At 38.2% G+C, this 17,383-nt stretch overlaps 4 protein-coding genes across 6 annotated transcripts; 1 reads left to right on the plus strand and 3 right to left on the minus strand.

The window, feature by feature from the left end:
• Positions 1–730: 730 nt before the first annotated feature.
• LOC117614398 (pentatricopeptide repeat-containing protein At2g03380, mitochondrial) lies at positions 731–3,651 on the plus strand. The gene has a single exon (XM_034343198.1). The coding sequence runs from the start codon at positions 802–804 to the stop codon at positions 2,950–2,952; it is 2,151 nt and encodes a 716-aa protein (XP_034199089.1). The 5' UTR covers positions 731–801; the 3' UTR covers positions 2,953–3,651.
• A 76-nt stretch (positions 3,652–3,727) lies between these two features.
• Positions 3,728–6,984, minus strand: LOC117621298 (putative pentatricopeptide repeat-containing protein At1g69350, mitochondrial). The gene has a single exon (XM_034351697.1). The coding sequence runs from the start codon at positions 6,781–6,783 to the stop codon at positions 4,429–4,431; it is 2,355 nt and encodes a 784-aa protein (XP_034207588.1). The 5' UTR covers positions 6,784–6,984; the 3' UTR covers positions 3,728–4,428.
• Positions 6,985–7,053: 69 nt separating this feature from the next.
• On the minus strand, positions 7,054–10,291 carry LOC117616678 (clp protease adapter protein ClpF, chloroplastic). 2 transcript variants are annotated; one of them, XM_034346067.1, is made up of 9 exons: positions 10,134–10,291; positions 9,328–9,758; positions 9,162–9,221; positions 8,644–8,738; positions 8,300–8,472; positions 7,931–8,043; positions 7,702–7,747; positions 7,583–7,623; positions 7,054–7,447 (listed from the first exon to the last, which is right to left on the minus strand). In XM_034346067.1, exons 2-9 carry the CDS (start codon positions 9,658–9,660, stop codon positions 7,292–7,294), a joined length of 1,017 nt encoding a protein of 338 aa, XP_034201958.1. In that variant the 5' UTR covers positions 9,661–9,758; positions 10,134–10,291; the 3' UTR covers positions 7,054–7,291. The 2 variants fall into 2 exon arrangements, with proteins under 2 accessions (XP_034201958.1, XP_034201957.1); XM_034346066.1 differs by having other exon boundaries at positions 9,328–9,739; positions 10,134–10,285.
• A 444-nt stretch (positions 10,292–10,735) lies between these two features.
• On the minus strand, positions 10,736–15,729 carry LOC117614696 (protein GDAP2 homolog). 2 transcript variants are annotated; one of them, XM_034343589.1, is made up of 15 exons: positions 15,270–15,728; positions 14,688–15,146; positions 14,446–14,523; positions 14,096–14,151; positions 13,868–13,987; positions 13,687–13,757; positions 13,395–13,488; positions 13,066–13,269; positions 12,537–12,788; positions 12,036–12,144; positions 11,866–11,933; positions 11,552–11,621; positions 11,395–11,469; positions 11,207–11,298; positions 10,736–11,054 (listed from the first exon to the last, which is right to left on the minus strand). In XM_034343589.1, the coding sequence occupies exons 2-15, from the start codon at positions 15,009–15,011 to the stop codon at positions 10,979–10,981; spliced, it is 1,689 nt and encodes a 562-aa protein (XP_034199480.1). In that variant the 5' UTR covers positions 15,012–15,146; positions 15,270–15,728; the 3' UTR covers positions 10,736–10,978. The 2 variants fall into 2 exon arrangements, with proteins under 2 accessions (XP_034199480.1, XP_034199481.1); XM_034343590.1 differs by lacking the exons at positions 11,866–11,933; positions 12,036–12,144 and having other exon boundaries at positions 15,270–15,729.
• Positions 15,730–17,383: the final 1,654 nt, after the last annotated feature.

Below are 17,383 nucleotides of genomic sequence, written 5' to 3' on the forward strand. Positions count from 1 at the left end.
TCTACTTTAGTCTACGGTCCACCAAAATCAAGTAACAGTTTTATGATTAATCAAATGTCCTAATAACGAGTTTGTTTGGAAATAATTAAAATAAATACTTGGCCGTCCTTTGAAGATGGATGGTCTATCCTCCTAACCTAAGAGGTCTTATTTTTATTTATTTATTGTATTTTTGTCTCTTAAATTAGTGATGTCCTCCTCCTGTCTATGATTATATATGAAACGAGAATGTTGGGACTTCGTTTTCATGCAGCAGATTGTTTGTTACGGGATTCATTCATATTTTTAAAATTCCACTCCTATTCTTTGTTTCCACAGTCAACTTTCTCTTTCTTAATGTGTTGCATACAGCTTATTTTCCACTTATTATTTATAATTCATAAAAAGAAAAAAGAAAAACTATAATCTGAAGATTTTCTCACTTGATAATCTCTATTTGTATAAACGTGAGTTAAGCTAATTGGCTAATGTAATATGCTCTTCTCTTTGCACTCAAATTTGATCTCTTTTTCCATACGTTAGTATATACGGCTTTGTTGAGAAAAAAAAATAAAAAAATAATCTCTCTCATTTTGACTTTCATACTTGGGCTTTGTTGTTTCAAAAATTAATCGGGCCCCAAGTTTCAACACTGGCCCAAACGCACGGGCCTGAGCAACCCCAAGGCCCATATGTGGCAACAAAACGCCAGGACGCGCCAAAACAAAGAACTGTAGGAGTGGTCGTTCCGCCGCCATAAATTAACTGGTTTTCAAAAACTGAAAAATTTGCTGAGAAAATTAAAAATAGAAGAACAAAGTGATGAGGATGAGGATGATGATGACGAAGGTCATCTCTACCGTACATGGGCAAATACCCAGAACGCGTTTACTTCAATGCCGGTCTGCAACCCATGCTATATATCAATTACCATCTTCAGAACCACCCGACCTTTCTGAAACCCTAGCCTCCACGCGCTCAGTGTTTTCAAACCCATGCTTTAATCTCCTCGTTTTGTGCAGGAACATCGATTCCCTCAAGAAAGTCCATAGTTTGCTCGTCCTACACGGCCTCTCCAATGATCTTCTTTGTCGTACTAAACTGATTAGCTTATACGGGTCATTTGGGTACGTCAAATGTGCCCGGTTTTTGTTCGATCAAATGCCAAGCCCGGATTTTTATTCGTGGAAGGTGATGCTGAGGTGGTACTTTATGCACAACTTGTATGCCGAGGTTATGGGGTTCTATACTAGTATGAGAATATGCGTCAGAGAACATGACAACGTTGTTTTCTCGATTGTTCTGAAGGCTTGTAGTGAATTGCGGGACTTCAATGAGGGGAGGAAGGTGCATTGCCAGATTGTTAAGGTGGCCAGTCCTGATAGTTTTGTGTTGACGGGTTTAGTGGATGTGTATGCAAAGTGTGGATGGATTGAGTGTTCTCGTGCGGTCTTTGATGGAATTGTTGATGGAAATGTGGTTTGCTGGACTTCAATGATTGTGGGGTATGTGCAAAACGATTGTCCCCAAGATGGGTTGGTCTTGTTCAATAGGATGAGAGAGGAGTTGATTAAAGGGAACCAATTCACGTTAGGGAGCGTGCTTACGGCGTGTACAAAGTTAAGAGCTTTACATCAGGGAAAGTGGATTCATGGACATTTGATTAAAACTGGTATTGAAGTTAGCTCTTTCTTGGTGACATCTCTTCTCGACATGTATGTCAAGTGTGGCGACATCAGATATGCTCGTTCTATATTTGATGAGCTTCCTGCAATCGATCTTGTATCATGGACAGCAATGATTGTTGGGTACACTCAAAGTGGGTGTCCAGATGAGGCCTTGAAGTTGTTTACGGATGAGAAATGGGTTGGTCTCTTGCCCAATTCTATCACCACTGCAAGTGTGCTTTCATCTTGTGCACAGTCATGTAATTTGAATTTGGGAAGGTCAATCCATGGTCTTGGGATTAAACTCGGGTTGGAAGACTCTACTGTCAGAAATGCTCTAGTGGACATGTATGCAAAATGTCATATGATTGGTGATGCTCGTTACATCTTTGAAACAATCTTGGACAAGAATGTCATTGCTTGGAATTCAATTATTTCTGGGTATTCCCAAAATGGGTCGGCATATGAAGCCCTCCAACTGTTTCATCAAATGAGATCAGAATCCTTCTCGCATGATGCTTTCACATTGGCAAGTGTCCTTTCAGCATGTACTACCCTTGGTTTTCTTTCAGTAGGTTCGTCGCTTCACGCTCACTCGATAAAGGATGGCCTGCTAACTTCAAATATCTATGTCGGCACTGCACTGTTAAACTTATACGCCAAGTGCGGGGATGCTGAATCTGCTCGTCTAGTTTTTGATGGAATGGGAGTGAAGAACACAGTCACGTGGAGTGCAATGATTGGTGGTTATGGAGTTCAGGGTGACAGCAGAGGTTCCCTAGCACTTTTTAGTGATATGTTGAAGAAGCATTTAGAGCCCACCGAAGTAATCTTCACGACTTTGTTATCGGCTTGCAGCCATACAGGAATGGTTGAAGAAGGGCGGAGGTATTTTAATTCACTGTCCCAGGACTATAACTTCAAGCCCTCTATGAAGCATTATGCATGTATGGTCGATCTATTGGCTCGTGCTGGGAAACTTGAAGAGGCCTTGGAGTTCATTGAGAGAATGCCGGTTCAGCCAGATGTTAGTTTGTTTGGGGCATTTCTCCACGGATGTGGACTCTATTCAAGATTTGATCTTGGCGAAGCTGCGATAAGAAGAATGCTAGAGTTGCATCCTGATGAAGCTTGCTACTATGTGCTAATGTCTAACCTGTATGCTTCAGATGGTAGATGGAGCGGGGTTAATCAAGTTAGAGAGTTAATGAAGCAGAGAGGATTGAGCAAGTCCCTTGCATATAGCCAAGTGGAGATGGATATCAGAAATGACATTGCACCTGTTAAAGAGGCATGTGTTGGTTAGTCATATGGTACATTAGGCATGTCATTACAGTGTGGAGGTGGTGACGACTAATGAGGTGTTGCACAAATGCTGCTCAGACCTAAATGTCACCGTTAAGGCCATTTTGGGTTGCCTACAGAAAAGCAGTCGAGCTTTGCCGACAGTCAATTTGCATCAGTGCCCTGTTCCCTCTTGATTTGGATGCTTACGATTTCATTCGTGGGAGCTCCATCCAAGGTTTGAAGAAGGACAAATTTTTTGAAGTCCTAAGAGGCAGGTGCTTTCTCTGCAACCTCAACATAGTGTTCTTCTGGATGAAACGTTCACGAGTATGCCACAGATGACTTAACAGGACTGGGTTACCAGATCAATCCATGAAGCTGTATGCTAATGTTGAAGCAAATACTTGAAGGCCAACGTACAAGAAGGCGTGCAGGTTGAGTGAGCCGAATTAGCCTGGGATCTGAGGGGGTTATGGTATGAAATGTGGATATGCGAATACTCTGTACCAGTTGACCACCAAAGAAAAAAGAAAAAGAATACTATGTATGTACCAAGTGTTTATATAATAGTTTCTTTTAATCCAGACGTTTAGCCTTGGCGCAAATAAAAAAGCACCAAAATCAGGTTACAGTTTTGCTTGTTATTCTAGAAAACTAAACTTGACAATCTAATACAAAGTTATTAGGGTGCCTCCTCCCTGATAATGTAACATGCTAATATGCAAATGGATCTAAAGGCAAATATAACACTGAGAAGGCAATGGACTTGTCATTCTGAAGGCCGAAAATTCGCATTAAAGAAAAGAAAGAATACATTGTTCATGCAATGAGCTGAGCAAACAAAATCATCAGCTAGGTCTTTTAAGCATCATGTCAATGCTAATATACAAAGTTATTAGGGAGCCGCCTCCCACATAATGTAACATGCTAATATACAAAATCCTCAGCTAGGTCTTTTCTTCAAGTAATTTGGAATTAGAAGCTCTGGTTTGGGAGAAAATTCAAAGACAATCCAATGAAGCATCCCCTGGGCATGTTGGCTGCCTGATCAAGTGGAGTGCCATAGAATTGGAGAAGCAAGCAGCAAAAGATAAGACCTCAAAGGCGAACATATACTGAAACCATTCTTTTGTTCAGCTTATTGACCATCCAATGTTGTGTAACTACTGCTGTCATGTGCCCCAATAAACTACAACCCTTGTGGGTGTTGAGCTCCAAAAATATAATGAACTGTATGTAAGACCTGTCTGATTTCCTTAGTGGAGTAACCAGAGCTACCTCAAAGATCCCCCAGCAACTGTGGTTCCCATTCAATTTCGTAGAAGGATTCAACCAGCTGAAATCTCTCATAGTGATCTGCCTGGGATTTTAGACACATGCCATGAACCAGTAGCACTCACAAGCAAGGTGTTCTAGGAAATTCAAGTGTTGTTTCTGGAAATGGACTTGAATATAATTCCACAGAGAATATACTAGACTTAAAACATATCAAATTCTACGTTATCCCTTGTTCGCGAGTAAGACTCTGAAAATTCTCCAGAAAACTGTAAATCTCCTTCATTTGGTGATGAGGGGTATCTCCAGCTCCAAATCTGTAAACTTGCCTATCCAGCTCAATTATACTGTATCCAGGGACCTTCCTCAGACCGATGCCTTTCATCATTAATCTCACATTTCCAAATTCGTCCCAGTTCCCTCCTTCAGCATATATGTTAGAAAATAAGGTGTAGTATCCACTGTCATCTGTGCTGATATCTAAAAGGTCTGTTTCAATGCTTTTAATCATGTCCATCCTCTGGTGGATTCTACATCCATTAAGAAGGGCGCCCCATATGCTGGCATCTACAGAGAATGGCATTGATTTGATGATTTCATATGCTCCGGTGAGATCACCAGCTCGACTTAGAAGGTCAACTATACAAGCAAAATGTTCTGCGCTGGGCTCAATGCCGAAATCCCTTATTGATCTGAAATAGAACCTTCCTTTCTCGACAGCTCCTGCATGACTGCAAGCTGAAAGAATGTTCATGAAGGTAATCTCATTTGGTTGCATTCCTGTATCCAGCATTTGGGTAAAGATTGATATGGCAGCATTAATCTTGCCATGCATACCGTACCCGGCAATCATGACACTCCATGACACTACACTTCTTTCTTCCATCATATCAAATACTACTTGAGCAGACCGAAGGTCTCCACATTTGGCATACATATCAGTTAGAGCTGTATCAATATAGAGATCTTTCCCCACACCATATGTTATGAGCTTGTGGTGAACCCATTTTCCCTTTTCTAGATAACCTAATTCGGAACAAGCTTGAATGACACTTAAAATGGCGACTTCATTAATCTCGAGACAGTTCAAGAACATTTTATCAAAAAGACTGATCGCCATGACAGGGTCACCATTTTGAGAAAATCCGGAAATCATTGAATTCCATGTTATGACACCAAGGTGTTGAATCTTATCAAATATCATGTATGCTGAATGTACAAACCCACATTTTGAGTACATATCAATCAGTGAATTCAAGACAAACTCATCCAAATAGCCTCTTTTGATTATATGACCATGTATCTGATGCCCAAGTTCTACTAAACCCATCTTTCCACAAGCTGAGAGAGCGCTTGACATGCTGAAAGAATCTGGCAGTAGTCCTTGGGTCTGCATCTGCACAAAGATTAGCAATGCCTCTCTCAACAAGCCTTTCTGGCAATAGCCTGAAATAATTGTGTTCCATGACACCACATTTCTCTCTCCAATTGTATTAAGAAGTTTCTGACAATAGCTTAGTCCCCCAATTTCAGAGTACAATTCGAATAATGCCGATCCTAAAAAATCAAGGTCGGGGTCTAGAACGTTTCTAATAGCAAAGCAATGAACAGACCTCCCTTCTTTGTGCAAGTCTAACCTAATACAAGACCGCAGAACACTCATCAAGGTTACTGAATTGGGTTCCACTTTAGACTCTTGCATCTCAACAAAAGCGTCTAGTGCTTCTGAAAAATAACCAGCTTGATTGTAGGAGTAGATCATTGCAGTCCAAGATGCAGTGTGCCAATGAGTAATCGTGCCAAAAATCCTTTCCACACTTTGCAAGTCACCACATTTACTGTACATTGAAATTAGAGAGTTTTGTAAAGCCCCATCACTTTTAATTCCCCTTCTAACAACATGACCATGTACTGACCTTGCTACTCTCAACAATGCCAACTCCCCACAAGCCTCAGCTACACCAAGCATTGTGACTGAATCCGATTCAACACCTTCGGAGACCATCCAACGGAACATGTCAAGCCCTTCACTTGCCTCTCCATTCTCCACTAAACACGAAATAATCGAACTCCACGACACCACATCTCTCATTGGCATTGCGTAAAACACCTTCCGAGCATTATCTAAGCAACGCAGTTCTCCATACAAACCAAGCAATGAGGTCTCAATCACCACATCAGAGTCAAACCCACATTTTATTATCCTCCCATGGACCTTCCCTCCAACACCCAGATCACCATATCCAGAACAAGCTCTCAAAATGGAAGGGAATATAAACCTGTTCATGCTGGTTACATGCTGCAACATTTTGTGATAGAGTGAAATGGCTTCTTGAAAGTAGTGATTCCACACAAGGCACTTCATAAGCACACCCCACATGAAAGCATCTGGCTTTGGGAAGGTTTCAAAAACTTGGGTTGAGGATCGGAGGGAACCCATTTGGGCATAAGATTCGATGAGTTTGGTAGAGGCTTGTGGGTCTTTGTGGAGACCTGAAATTACGAGGTGGGCATGGAGTTGGGTGAGTGTTCTTAAGATGGTGCAGGACCTGAACAAGGGCATGTACAGGGTCATGGCTAAGCCTACTTGACATGGGACATATTAGACTGCATACGAACAATCTCTGTCCCTGAACTTAGGATGAGAGAGAGAGCGTCTGTTACAAATGGGTGACGGTGACGGAGGACTTAAACACGCCGCGGCAAAAGATTTCTCAAGATATTGGGCCACTTGGACATAGTGGGCCTAAAGTCCACTCGGCATGGCATTGGCATATGTTCCATTTTTTACTTTTCGTTTTGGGTAAATATAAATTTGTGAAAATTTCAAATGACGACAAAATGATGAACAGGGCAGAAGAAATTTTCACGACGTCATAATCAATAGTGTAATGTTCTTAGGCTTCAGAGTGAGTAGGGTACAAACACATAGATAGAGACTGTTGATTTCTGCACGTTTAATGATCTATCCACATTCTAATGAGTAGGGAAGCTATTCTCAATGTATGGGGAAAAAAGATGAAAAAAATATATTGATGGTCAGTATCTTATACAAGGTCTGTTGCTTGGATTTGTCTAAGCATCTAAGCATCACTTCCATGCCCCTCATCTAGTGGATCAAAGGGTATTTCATGTCGGGGTCTATTGTACTTCTCTCGCAATTGCTTGATCGGGATGAAATCCCCAGCAGCATCCATCCCATAGAATAAAAAGGAAATGTAGGGATGATCAAATCGATCCTGCAAGGTTAACAACAGAACAGACCAAATTAACAGGGTAATTTCTCAATTACTCATGAGCAACCCAACTCAAAAAGAGGAAAGAATAGGCTCACAATGAAAAGAAAACAAAAGGAGGGGGGGTTTTCTACTCACCACATCTGGTTCGTCAGGGGCTAAAAGATTCTCCTCAGAAACTGCAGAAAAAGAAGCTGATTACATGGGAAAAGAAACTTAAATCTGAGAAGGAATTGGGTCAAACAGCTGAGTATTACCATATGCCACCAGAAGGTTGGGGTCCGCATGTACATCAACCAAAACCTGACAAAAGATAAAGAAGAGATAAAAAGGGATAGAGATAAAAGCAATCATTCAGATAGCATGTTATATATCACTCTTGCCATATCATTACTGTTGTTATTGCTGTTATGCTAACTGATTTTAATAGATCATATCAGAGGCATATGTGGAGGTGCATAGTCATGAAGGGCTCAGATTTCAAACCTGATAAAATGGCTGATTAGAGCCCCGATGCAACTTTTCAACCTGTGCAGTTTCCATCCATGAACTTGATTCACAACATACGGGATCCATTCCACAAACCACTGCTCGATAGCCTGAAAAAGTAACATAACATAAGATTTATGTAACAGAAGCAAGCAGGAAAGCAGGAAAAGAAACGAAGAAACACAAAAAATCCAGTTGTACTTATTCCACGATGATTCTTCCAAGCTGCTACTTTTTATACAGACTCTTCAATGCTTTTGCAATGAATTGCCTAGCAATCGCTCAAATTCATAAAAGTCAACTACCTAAACATGCTCCCAAAGTCTACAACTGTGAAGCATTCCTTTTACAGACCACTTAACATACCAAATTTTTTATGCCTCACTCTCTGTCCCAAACGAAACGAATAATTTGCATTTTCATGTGCCAAAGCTTTTGCGGATGCAGCCAGTGATTCTGCCTCCAGTTCAGATATTGCATCCCGTAGCTTGGCTGCTAACACATAATTCTCACTCTCAATTGCCTTCTGCAAGTCTGCACTGTAAGAAAAGACAAAGAAGCAGTCTACTTTAATGTTTAGTTGACCCCATATGCCAAAAGAATTGAAGGGTCGAATCGAAAGACAGTAGAAGGAAGAAACATATAAATTGCACCTTTCTCACTGAATTAAAACCTTAATTAGATAAAATATGGCAAAAATTGGGGCGTACCGTAAGCGAATGATACTTATAGCCTTATCTTGAGCTTCACTCTTGAGAGACGATCCCCTTTTTGCCTCTTGCTGCCTAATAACCTCAGCTTCAACCTTACAAAAAGAATGCTTATTAGGCAAGCTGGAATTCATTTCATTCTCCACTTATGCAGATGCTTAGACATGTTGGTATGGAACACAATACCCCAAAAGATTACATGCCAACGATCCTTTTCAAAGGCCAAGAAATCAGCTAGCATAGATCGTGTTTACAAAATTTTCTGGTTTTTGTAATGGTATTAAAAGTAATCTGAAGTTTCGTCAGTGTGGTTCATAGAAAGCTAGGAACACTAAACCTGCATTAAAAATTGAGACTGTTTCTCAAGATTTTGTTAAGGCCTAAAAGGCCTTCCTTCGTATTCTTTGCCTTTTGTTTTTGGAGCTCAAAGACTGTTAATGTAGAAAAATTGAAATTTCAAAACAAGCCATGCCAGACCTGGTTAGCATATAACTTAAAATCAGGATGAGAGACCTAACCTCAGTCAGCTTGTTTCTTAGTTGTTGTGCAATATCATACTGTTCCGTGTTCAAAGCATACTGCCATCGCATCCCCAAAAAAGCAAATTCTTGTTAGACAAACAAAATTGAGAGAAATGCCATACCCTAATATAAAATTTAAACTGTGAAAGGAATCCCATCGAACCTGAACTCGAGTTGCCAGGTCCAGCTGGAAAAAGAATATCAAAATATCCTCATTAGCAGCCTCGCTTTGCTCTGAGCTTGCATTCAACCCCTGATCACCCCTTCTAAACAGCCACCCAGCTTCCACCCTCACGTTCCTTTGTTTTAACATATTGGGGTTACCTCTTAAGACTAAGCTTTGATGACACAGATGCCAGATACCATGCCTTTCAATAACAGAGCTTATCTGGGTTTTCGTCATTAGTTTGAAATGCTTCCTCCACGAAGGCATTGATCCACAGAAGGCACCATTACGGGACGTAGTTAGAGCGTTCAGTAACAGACCTTGCACCATTTTGCTTTCTGAGCAATTAGATACCCTTTACAAAATACTACCTTTCTTCTTCCACACTTGTGTTCACAAAAATCAGCATCTACAATGTTCAGTAAGTCCTATTAAAATCGTAACGTTATACTTGAACCAAATCTCTAACAACAAATCTTTCAAGCATGCAACACCAAGAAATAAACTACTGGGCATGTGAAACAAACACAACTGCAAAATGAGTTTTACTCAAACTAACACATTTTGGACTAACATTCAACTTCCAAGTATACAAAACGGAAGTGAAAATAATCACATATACCCAGTTGAAGACTCTTATCAAAAGCTTATCTTTCTGTAAATTATCCCATTAAATCCTCATTAATTGGGTTCTAAAATTACCAGAGCAATTCTAAAAGCAAACCAAATCGATTGGCTTGAGTCTTTCCCGTGAAATAGAATTCACAATGAAGAACATGAGAGTATGTAAGAGGAAAGCTCACCGGAGAGTAGCCACAGAAAGCAAAGAAGAAGCAAACTTGGTTGGGTTCGTCTTCGTCTGCCAGATTTTATATAAACAATTTCCAAAATGTATAAATTAGTGTGTGGAACGGTTTCAAGCTGGGTCGCTCCTTCGTCTGCGTCGCGGATTACGATACGAACCGTGTTTCTCTGGAAAATAAGCTGACAAGTGTAACCACTAGACTTGGAGAACCCAGTGGAGAAATATCGAAAACTTTTTTTTTACTCAACAGTAAATTTTTATATTTATTTTTGCTTAATTAATTAATAGATTTTATATTAATTGTATGACTTTTTTCTGAGTTTTTCATTGGTTAAACTTGAAATTCTTTTTACAATGGTTTTTGAGAAATTGAGCAACTATTTTTTTTTTAATTTTCTTTGTAATAAGTTTCCCCCGTCAGAGTGTCATGGCACTTTGAGAAATTTTTAATTTAGGTTTTTTTGGGGAAAAAGAAAAAGAAGGTGGGCAGAAAACAGGAAAGCCTGAGCACCGTATACAAAAGATTGCATGGTAACTGGTTGATTTGCAGGCTACAAAAATGCACAAGCAACTTCCTTGAAATTGTTTTTCAGAAAAAGCTCAAACCAACTTACATTTTATTGATAACTTGTCCAAGATAATACAAGAAAGAATATTAATATTTATTAATTTTCATCTTTAGATACAAACAGATCATTGCTTCAGAAAATAGAAGAAAAAAACTGTTTAAAAAAAATTGAACTTTTTTCTACACGAGACAAAATCTAAGATATAAGAAAAGAAAATATAATCAAGAAATCACAAGCCATGGATCTCCTTCAGTGTGTGCCTGATGGAACCGTGCTATGGTCGATGATACACGTACTTTGTTCTTGGGTCCACAATAAGACCCTTCCCACCATTGACTTCTAAATCGTGCCTGCATTGATTATGGTCACCAAAATCATCAGAATCAAACCTCTGTTTACATTTTATTACAATCATTGCATACTGGGAAATTTGGAATTTTAAATCGAAGTTGCTATAAAAATTGGAGTAGGGTAAGTGGGGGAAGGAACATAGAAACTCAACTGGAACACAAAGTCAGGGATGGTCAACTGCTCACGAGGAACATATCTGAAGAGCTGCAGTAATCTATCTACATATACCACTTTCTTCCAGACCTAGAAACAAAAGTTAGAATGACATTCACTTGAAGCAGGCTTTGTAAGTGATATGAAGTCTTAATGAATAACAATCACAAAGAAAGTTAGGCATACCAAATTGTCCACAAACAATTGCAGAGCAAATATTGCAGCCTTCAGTCCAAAAGTTGGGTGAAGGACATATATTGCCTATATAAAGAAGATAAAGATCAGAGAGATAAAGGCAGATATATAATTGCTGAAGTACTTGGACAAACTCAGTGGTACCTACATGCAGATTACGTTGGTGTTTACGACCAAGTATTTGTTGTACTCTTCTCATCCACCCCAAGTCTGGCTGACTGCAAAACATGCAGGAAAAGAAACCAAACTAGTTACAGATGTTTACATATAAGCTTTTCAGGTACAATTTTATCACTTCACTTGTATTCAAAGTTAGAAATTAAACTCCACCGGACCAGTTCACATGGAGCGGAAGTATAGATTAGAATAAAAAGGCTCATTTTTCCTTATGTTTTTATTCTTTTGGGTGAACGACCCTTAGAATTGTTTCAAGCTTTGCAAACTTAACTACGAAGAACTTACAGCTGTAAAGATGCTGCAGAATGGAAGTATACAATAGTATAAGGCTTCTGTATTATAGGTTCAAACTCCTGTAAACAAGATAGATATCTGAGTACCAAGAACCATAACTACCAAAGATACAAAAGCTCCATCATATATGCAGAGTAACACAAATTTTAATGTTGTACTACCTTAACAACATAGTGTATAAATCGTTCTAGATCAAGACATCGTAAAAGAAAATGTGCCCCCACAACTACCATTACAGGACGACCCTCGCTGTCAACCCCACCTCGGTAACTGAAATACATAGAAAAAATAGACATTAAGTTTAATATAAACTGCAACACAAGACACTTATTAACACCCTTCCCTTCTGCTCCACATGATTTCAAGACAAATTATAATAATAATTAAAATTTATAAATCTCATAGAAGGGTTCATAACATTTTTTGATTCAACCACCATTAGGTAGCAACATATCAACATTTGTATTGTTTTAACAACACAAAACCACCTCCTGTTCTTTGTGTATGAGATATGAAAACAACTAACCGAAGAGCTACTAATAACAGGGGAAAATTAGAATGCAAAGCACTTTATAAATTAGTAGCTGTCCAGGAGTGAAAATTACAACCTGAAGACTCCACAACTGCCACTGAGTTAAAGATGAAAGAGTTATAAAGCTTACACAATTTTCATTTCTGCAATTTCAGAAAGATGAAGAGAATTTGCTTTAGCAAGGTATCTTGAATGAAGTGAGTATTCTTCTGCAGCAGACAATGGAGGTCCACCAAGGTCACCAAACCCAAGCATTTTAGCACAATTCCATCCACCTTGTGCTTGAGCAGTTTTCTCCCATTGCTCCTTGCGTCTCTGATCTGGATCTTTTATTAAGGACATGAAAGCAGGATCCAGAAATGAATCCAAATATGATGAATTCCTATATAACAGCCCTTCAGCGTGTCAGTTAATGATTTAAACCAAAACAGCTAATGATAGTGTTATATCTAGCAAAAGGAACCATAAGCTTGATAACAACAACAACAAAGAACATAATTGCACAGCACATGTCTGAACGCATTGATATGTGTACATGGAATTCTTCGACAGCTTTCTGCAGTGAGCATTTTGTAAGCATTTCTCTTGGTATTACTAAAGAAACTGCTCTAAGTTTTGCTATAAAATATAAACTACTTCTAATTGAGTCATTGACTAACCTTCTTACCAGGCCGACATCACTCACAGGAAGATCAACTGGAGCCTTAGGAGGCTTTGGAATATTCTTCTTGGGCAAAGGCTTTATTCTGATTTTGCGCTCATCTATAATTGTCTCACCATTTTCATCACCTACATCTGCAGGAAGCTTCGACATGGCAACCTCCTCTTCAAGTTTGTCTCGGGGAAAGTAAAGCGGAAGCAATCTAAATTGGAAAAAGGTGAAGGGGAATGAGACAGTAAAACTAAGAATTGATTTTATAAGTGTACATCATGGTTGAAGTATCACAATTCACTTGTATTCCATAAATAAATAGCTATATTTATTAACCTTTTGTATATCTCTGTATCAGTTGATGTGGTGGTGCAAAAAACAACAGCTGCGATTTTATCTTTCTGCTTCTCCAGAAATCGCCGCACAGTCCCTGAACATAAGCACACATAGATGAGGCGGAGAATAAAGGATGAAAGAAATACATTCAATCTTCCAAAAACATAATTATCCAGGAGCAATTAAAACGTGGATGCATATAAATGAATAGAAATTTGAGTGATCCAGCATTCATACAAATAGGCATGCATATTGTATGTATCAATTCTGAAAAATGTAAGAAATAACTCACTTATTGCTACATGGGCAGCTGGCTCCCGAGGGTAGTTCTTAGCCTCTGTATATATACAGCCCATTGCAATGCTACAATTATGTTGGTCAAGCAAAGTAAGCTCCATGCTTTAAAAGGAACAGAACAAAAGGGAAAGAAAAGAGAAGCACAATAAATTAAAATACTAAGAAGAAAAATGCACCTTTGCAGTCCATTTTCAATGAGAAGTTCAAGGCAAGAACGATAGCAGTGGCTCAGAGCATTTTCTGCAGCAGTATGGTATTTCACTGCATACTTAGGACCAACAGTATGGATAACTCTCCTGGATAAATGCACAAGGAAAGAAACATTATTCACTTAGGCAAGAATGTTGTCTGCAGCGTGAATGCACACTGAGCTTTCTATATGAAAACAGCATTAATATACCCACCTAGCTGGGAGGTCGTACGCTTTAGTAACCTTTGCCATTCCTGTTCTACATCCACCCTGCCAACAAACAAAGGTAAATCAAATCAGTTGAATCTTGATATTAATCAATTATGACAGAACACCAGCCAGAAAGCTTTAATTAATGGTTCACATAAAATATACATAACCTCTGACATTGAAAATGTTTGTAGTATCCTATTCAACATCTTCAATTTTACACATAAATCTGTATTTACACGGCATTTCAAATATCAAGGACAGTATGTCTGAAGACAACATTCTAGTGCTAATAAGTAAACACAAAATAATTCAGTACAGCAATGGCTAAAAAACAATGAATAGCCAGCATACCAGTGCTGCACATTCTTCTGCAAGACCAGGTCCAGCTGCAGCATGCAAACCAGGGCTGCAATGTGCTTCATCCATGTTCTGTAAATTGTCCAATTGAAAAGAATGTCAGACTAGTAGAATTTGTAAGCCCCATGTCTCTATTGACAATGTACACAGGTTTAAATATCATGAAGTTTCTCATTCCCAGTAATCCACATGTACAATGTTCTGTCAAGGATTTATCATCATAATCTAGTGCTCACCTCATTTGTAGAATTCACGACAGCATCAACTTCCAGATTCCATGGGTTCCCTCTCCACAGATATATCTTCGAATTAATTTCATGGTCAACGGGAAATCTTGAGACTATCCAACTGCTACTGCTCTCCCCTCCAGATTGAGAAGTTAAAGGGTCAGGAAAATATTTATTTGAAAACGAAGGATCTTCATTGTCATATTCCAAGGAAGAACGATGATCTGCATTGCTCCATCGAGGAACTTGATCCAAACTCACAACACAATCCCCACTATCAGTTGGAGATCCACCCCGGGTTGCAGTGGTGGCCGTGGCCACAGTCCGGTACATTTTTGTGACTCTGAATTACAGTCACAGTCCCGTAGCCAAAAGCACTACTATCTATACACCAGAACTTTCAAAATTCAAGCTTCAACTCCCACATGAATCTACAATGCCAACGCAAACTAATCACACAGAATTCCCCTGAAATCAGCCATGTGACAATCACATTAATCACATCTCTATACAAATAAGATCATGATTTTCAACAAAGCTACACAATTTATCCAAGAAATGAACTTTCATATAACCCACGAAAACCCTTACCTGAGTTTCCCAATTACAATTCCGCGCGTAATCTCAACCAAATAATCACCTTTTCTTCTTCCTTCTTTCGTTTATCTTGGCTAAGAAACCCAAATTCAAATTTTCTGCACAAGCAAGCTCTTACAGAGCCTCAGGAACAAATTAAGAGCAGCTCAATTTCTTAGCAATTCTCGTTTGGTAATTGAGGAACTGTAGGAGAACGAAATGAATTCAATTCTCCATTACATAGAACCGAGGGGCCTGGATATCTAACCCTAGTCTGAAATTTTCGGAGCAAATGAAAATCAAATAAAAAAAGGAAGAAAATCCTAAAATTCGTGGAGGAAGGGAAAGAGAGGAAGCACCTGTGAGGAGAGAGAGAGAGAGAGAGAGAGAGAGAGAGAGACAGCTATTATTGCTGGGCTCGCTGAGCTTGCAAAGGACATTTCATTTGGGTTCTGCCCAGGAATAGGAATAGATTATAGGATACACACAAATTATTAGCTAGTATTTTTATATTCTTTTATTGGACTTCCTTTTCATTTCGTATTTTTGTCTTTTGTCTTGATTGACTTGGAATATCGGAAGCACCCTTTCATCTTTCCTAAAATTCCAGAGCCGCCATTCTAAAAATGAAAATAATTATTTTCTTTTGGTTGAATTAAGTTATTAACTTAAATCTTTGTTTAGGCTTAAGTAAACAAATTTTGGCGGATTAATTATCCTTTGGTAATTCTTTTTCAAAACCAATTTGTGTGACATGACATGTATATTCTTAATATCTATTTTAATGTTTCCTCGGGTGTGCGATTTGGATGCAAAAGTAGCAGATCGACATCAATATGCATAGAAATCCGGCTTTTGGAATTTTGTTAATTAAGATGGTAAACCTTCAGTTACTTTTTTTTGTTTAAATTTTCAATAATTTTTTCATTTAGTCTCTTCACTTTTGTATATATATATATATACAGTCATGATCTTTTGGACTATATGAGTACAAGAAATTTGTGATTACTCACCGTTGGATGTAAATTCAATGGTTCACTCACTCTTGCACTCCTTTTCAAAAACTTAAATCATTAGATTAATATCCAATGGTGGGTGACCACAATCTCTTGAACTCCTGTGTTCTAAGAGATCGGGACTATATATATATATATATATATATTGGATGCATCAAATATAGGTGCGACATGTGTAATGTGATCATGGTTACATGAATAAAAGTAGTATTGGCGGAATTAAGAATTTTTTTAGCGGATTTTTAATTTTGAAAGTTTAAAACTTTTATAATAAAAAAATTGACAACCAAATATCCTTATAATTCAAACAAGAAGAGTCTTGGGCTTATGATTATGACTAATTGACTATAATATATCAATTAATATAGAAATAAATATCAAATCATCAATTAATATAATGAAAATTAATATCAAAATGATTAATTAAATAAGTAAATCATAATGGATTGTACCTTGACTCGTGCGTCGCGCAACCTCTTCCTCCTCGCATTTTATACTGATCATATGAATACAACAAAGATAGCCAAATTAGAAAAAGAAAAAAGAAAAAAGAAAAGAAAAGAAAAGATTATTTATAAATAAAAATTGATGTTTGCTCAAGATGAAAAAAAAAGAAGAAAAGCATCATACTTACTTTGGAGTTGTGCAGCAATTGGTGTTTGTTCCTTAGAGAAAAAAGTTTGCTCAAAATTAGTGTTAATCCTTAATAAAGATAACTCCTCCCAATCCCATATAAATAAGGAATTGTACAATATAAGAGTTTCTTTTTTTTAAAATTTGTTTTAAAAAAGAAGAATAAAATCTTGTTACCTTTTTTTAATAGCCTTTTATTATGTTTTAAGTAGCCCATATCAGAGCTTGTTAAAGTCCAGTTGCTTTTAAATTTATTTATTTTTTAATCCAGAATGACGTTGTTTTGGCCATGATGTTTTAAAAAAAATAGGCGCCAGCAACAACCCAACCCAGTAAACCTTGGTTTTGGTTGAGTCAATTCGTCAAACAAGTTGAGTGCACCACCCAACCTCACCAAAGGGGCAAATGCAACGGCTGTAGAAACTTTTCCAGCGATGGTAGGTGCAGAATTTTCTAATAATGAAATTATAATTCAAGTGT

The sequence above is a fragment of the Prunus dulcis genome, chromosome 1 (assembly GCF_902201215.1).
Source record: "Prunus dulcis chromosome 1, ALMONDv2, whole genome shotgun sequence".
Lineage (NCBI taxonomy): Eukaryota > Viridiplantae > Streptophyta > Magnoliopsida > Rosales > Rosaceae > Prunus > Prunus dulcis.

What these genes read in the sequence shown, in the direction of transcription:
- LOC117614398 (XM_034343198.1), top strand. Translation starts at nt 802, where the DNA reads ATGAGGATGAGGATGATGATGACGAAGGTCATCTCTACCGTACATGGG.
- LOC117621298 (XM_034351697.1), bottom strand. Translation starts at nt 6,783, where the DNA reads ATGACCCTGTACATGCCCTTGTTCAGGTCCTGCACCATCTTAAGAACA.
- LOC117616678 (XM_034346067.1), bottom strand. Translation starts at nt 9,660, where the DNA reads ATGGTGCAAGGTCTGTTACTGAACGCTCTAACTACGTCCCGTAATGGT. An exon ending in ATAAGTATCATTCGCTTACG is followed by an intron (nt 8,473 to 8,643) that starts GTACGCCCCAAT and finishes CTTTTCTTACAG; the next exon opens with TGCAGACTTGCAGAAGGCAA. An exon ending in AGTGAGGCATAAAAAATTTG is followed by an intron (nt 8,044 to 8,299) that starts GTATGTTAAGTG and finishes TTACTTTTTCAG; the next exon opens with GCTATCGAGCAGTGGTTTGT.
- LOC117614696 (XM_034343589.1), bottom strand. Translation starts at nt 15,011, where the DNA reads ATGTACCGGACTGTGGCCACGGCCACCACTGCAACCCGGGGTGGATCT. An exon ending in TCTGCAGCATCTTTACAGCT is followed by an intron (nt 11,622 to 11,865) that starts GTAAGTTCTTCG and finishes CATGTTTTGCAG; the next exon opens with TCAGCCAGACTTGGGGTGGA. An exon ending in ATCCCTGACTTTGTGTTCCA is followed by an intron (nt 11,055 to 11,206) that starts GTTGAGTTTCTA and finishes TAATCAATGCAG; the next exon opens with GCACGATTTAGAAGTCAATG.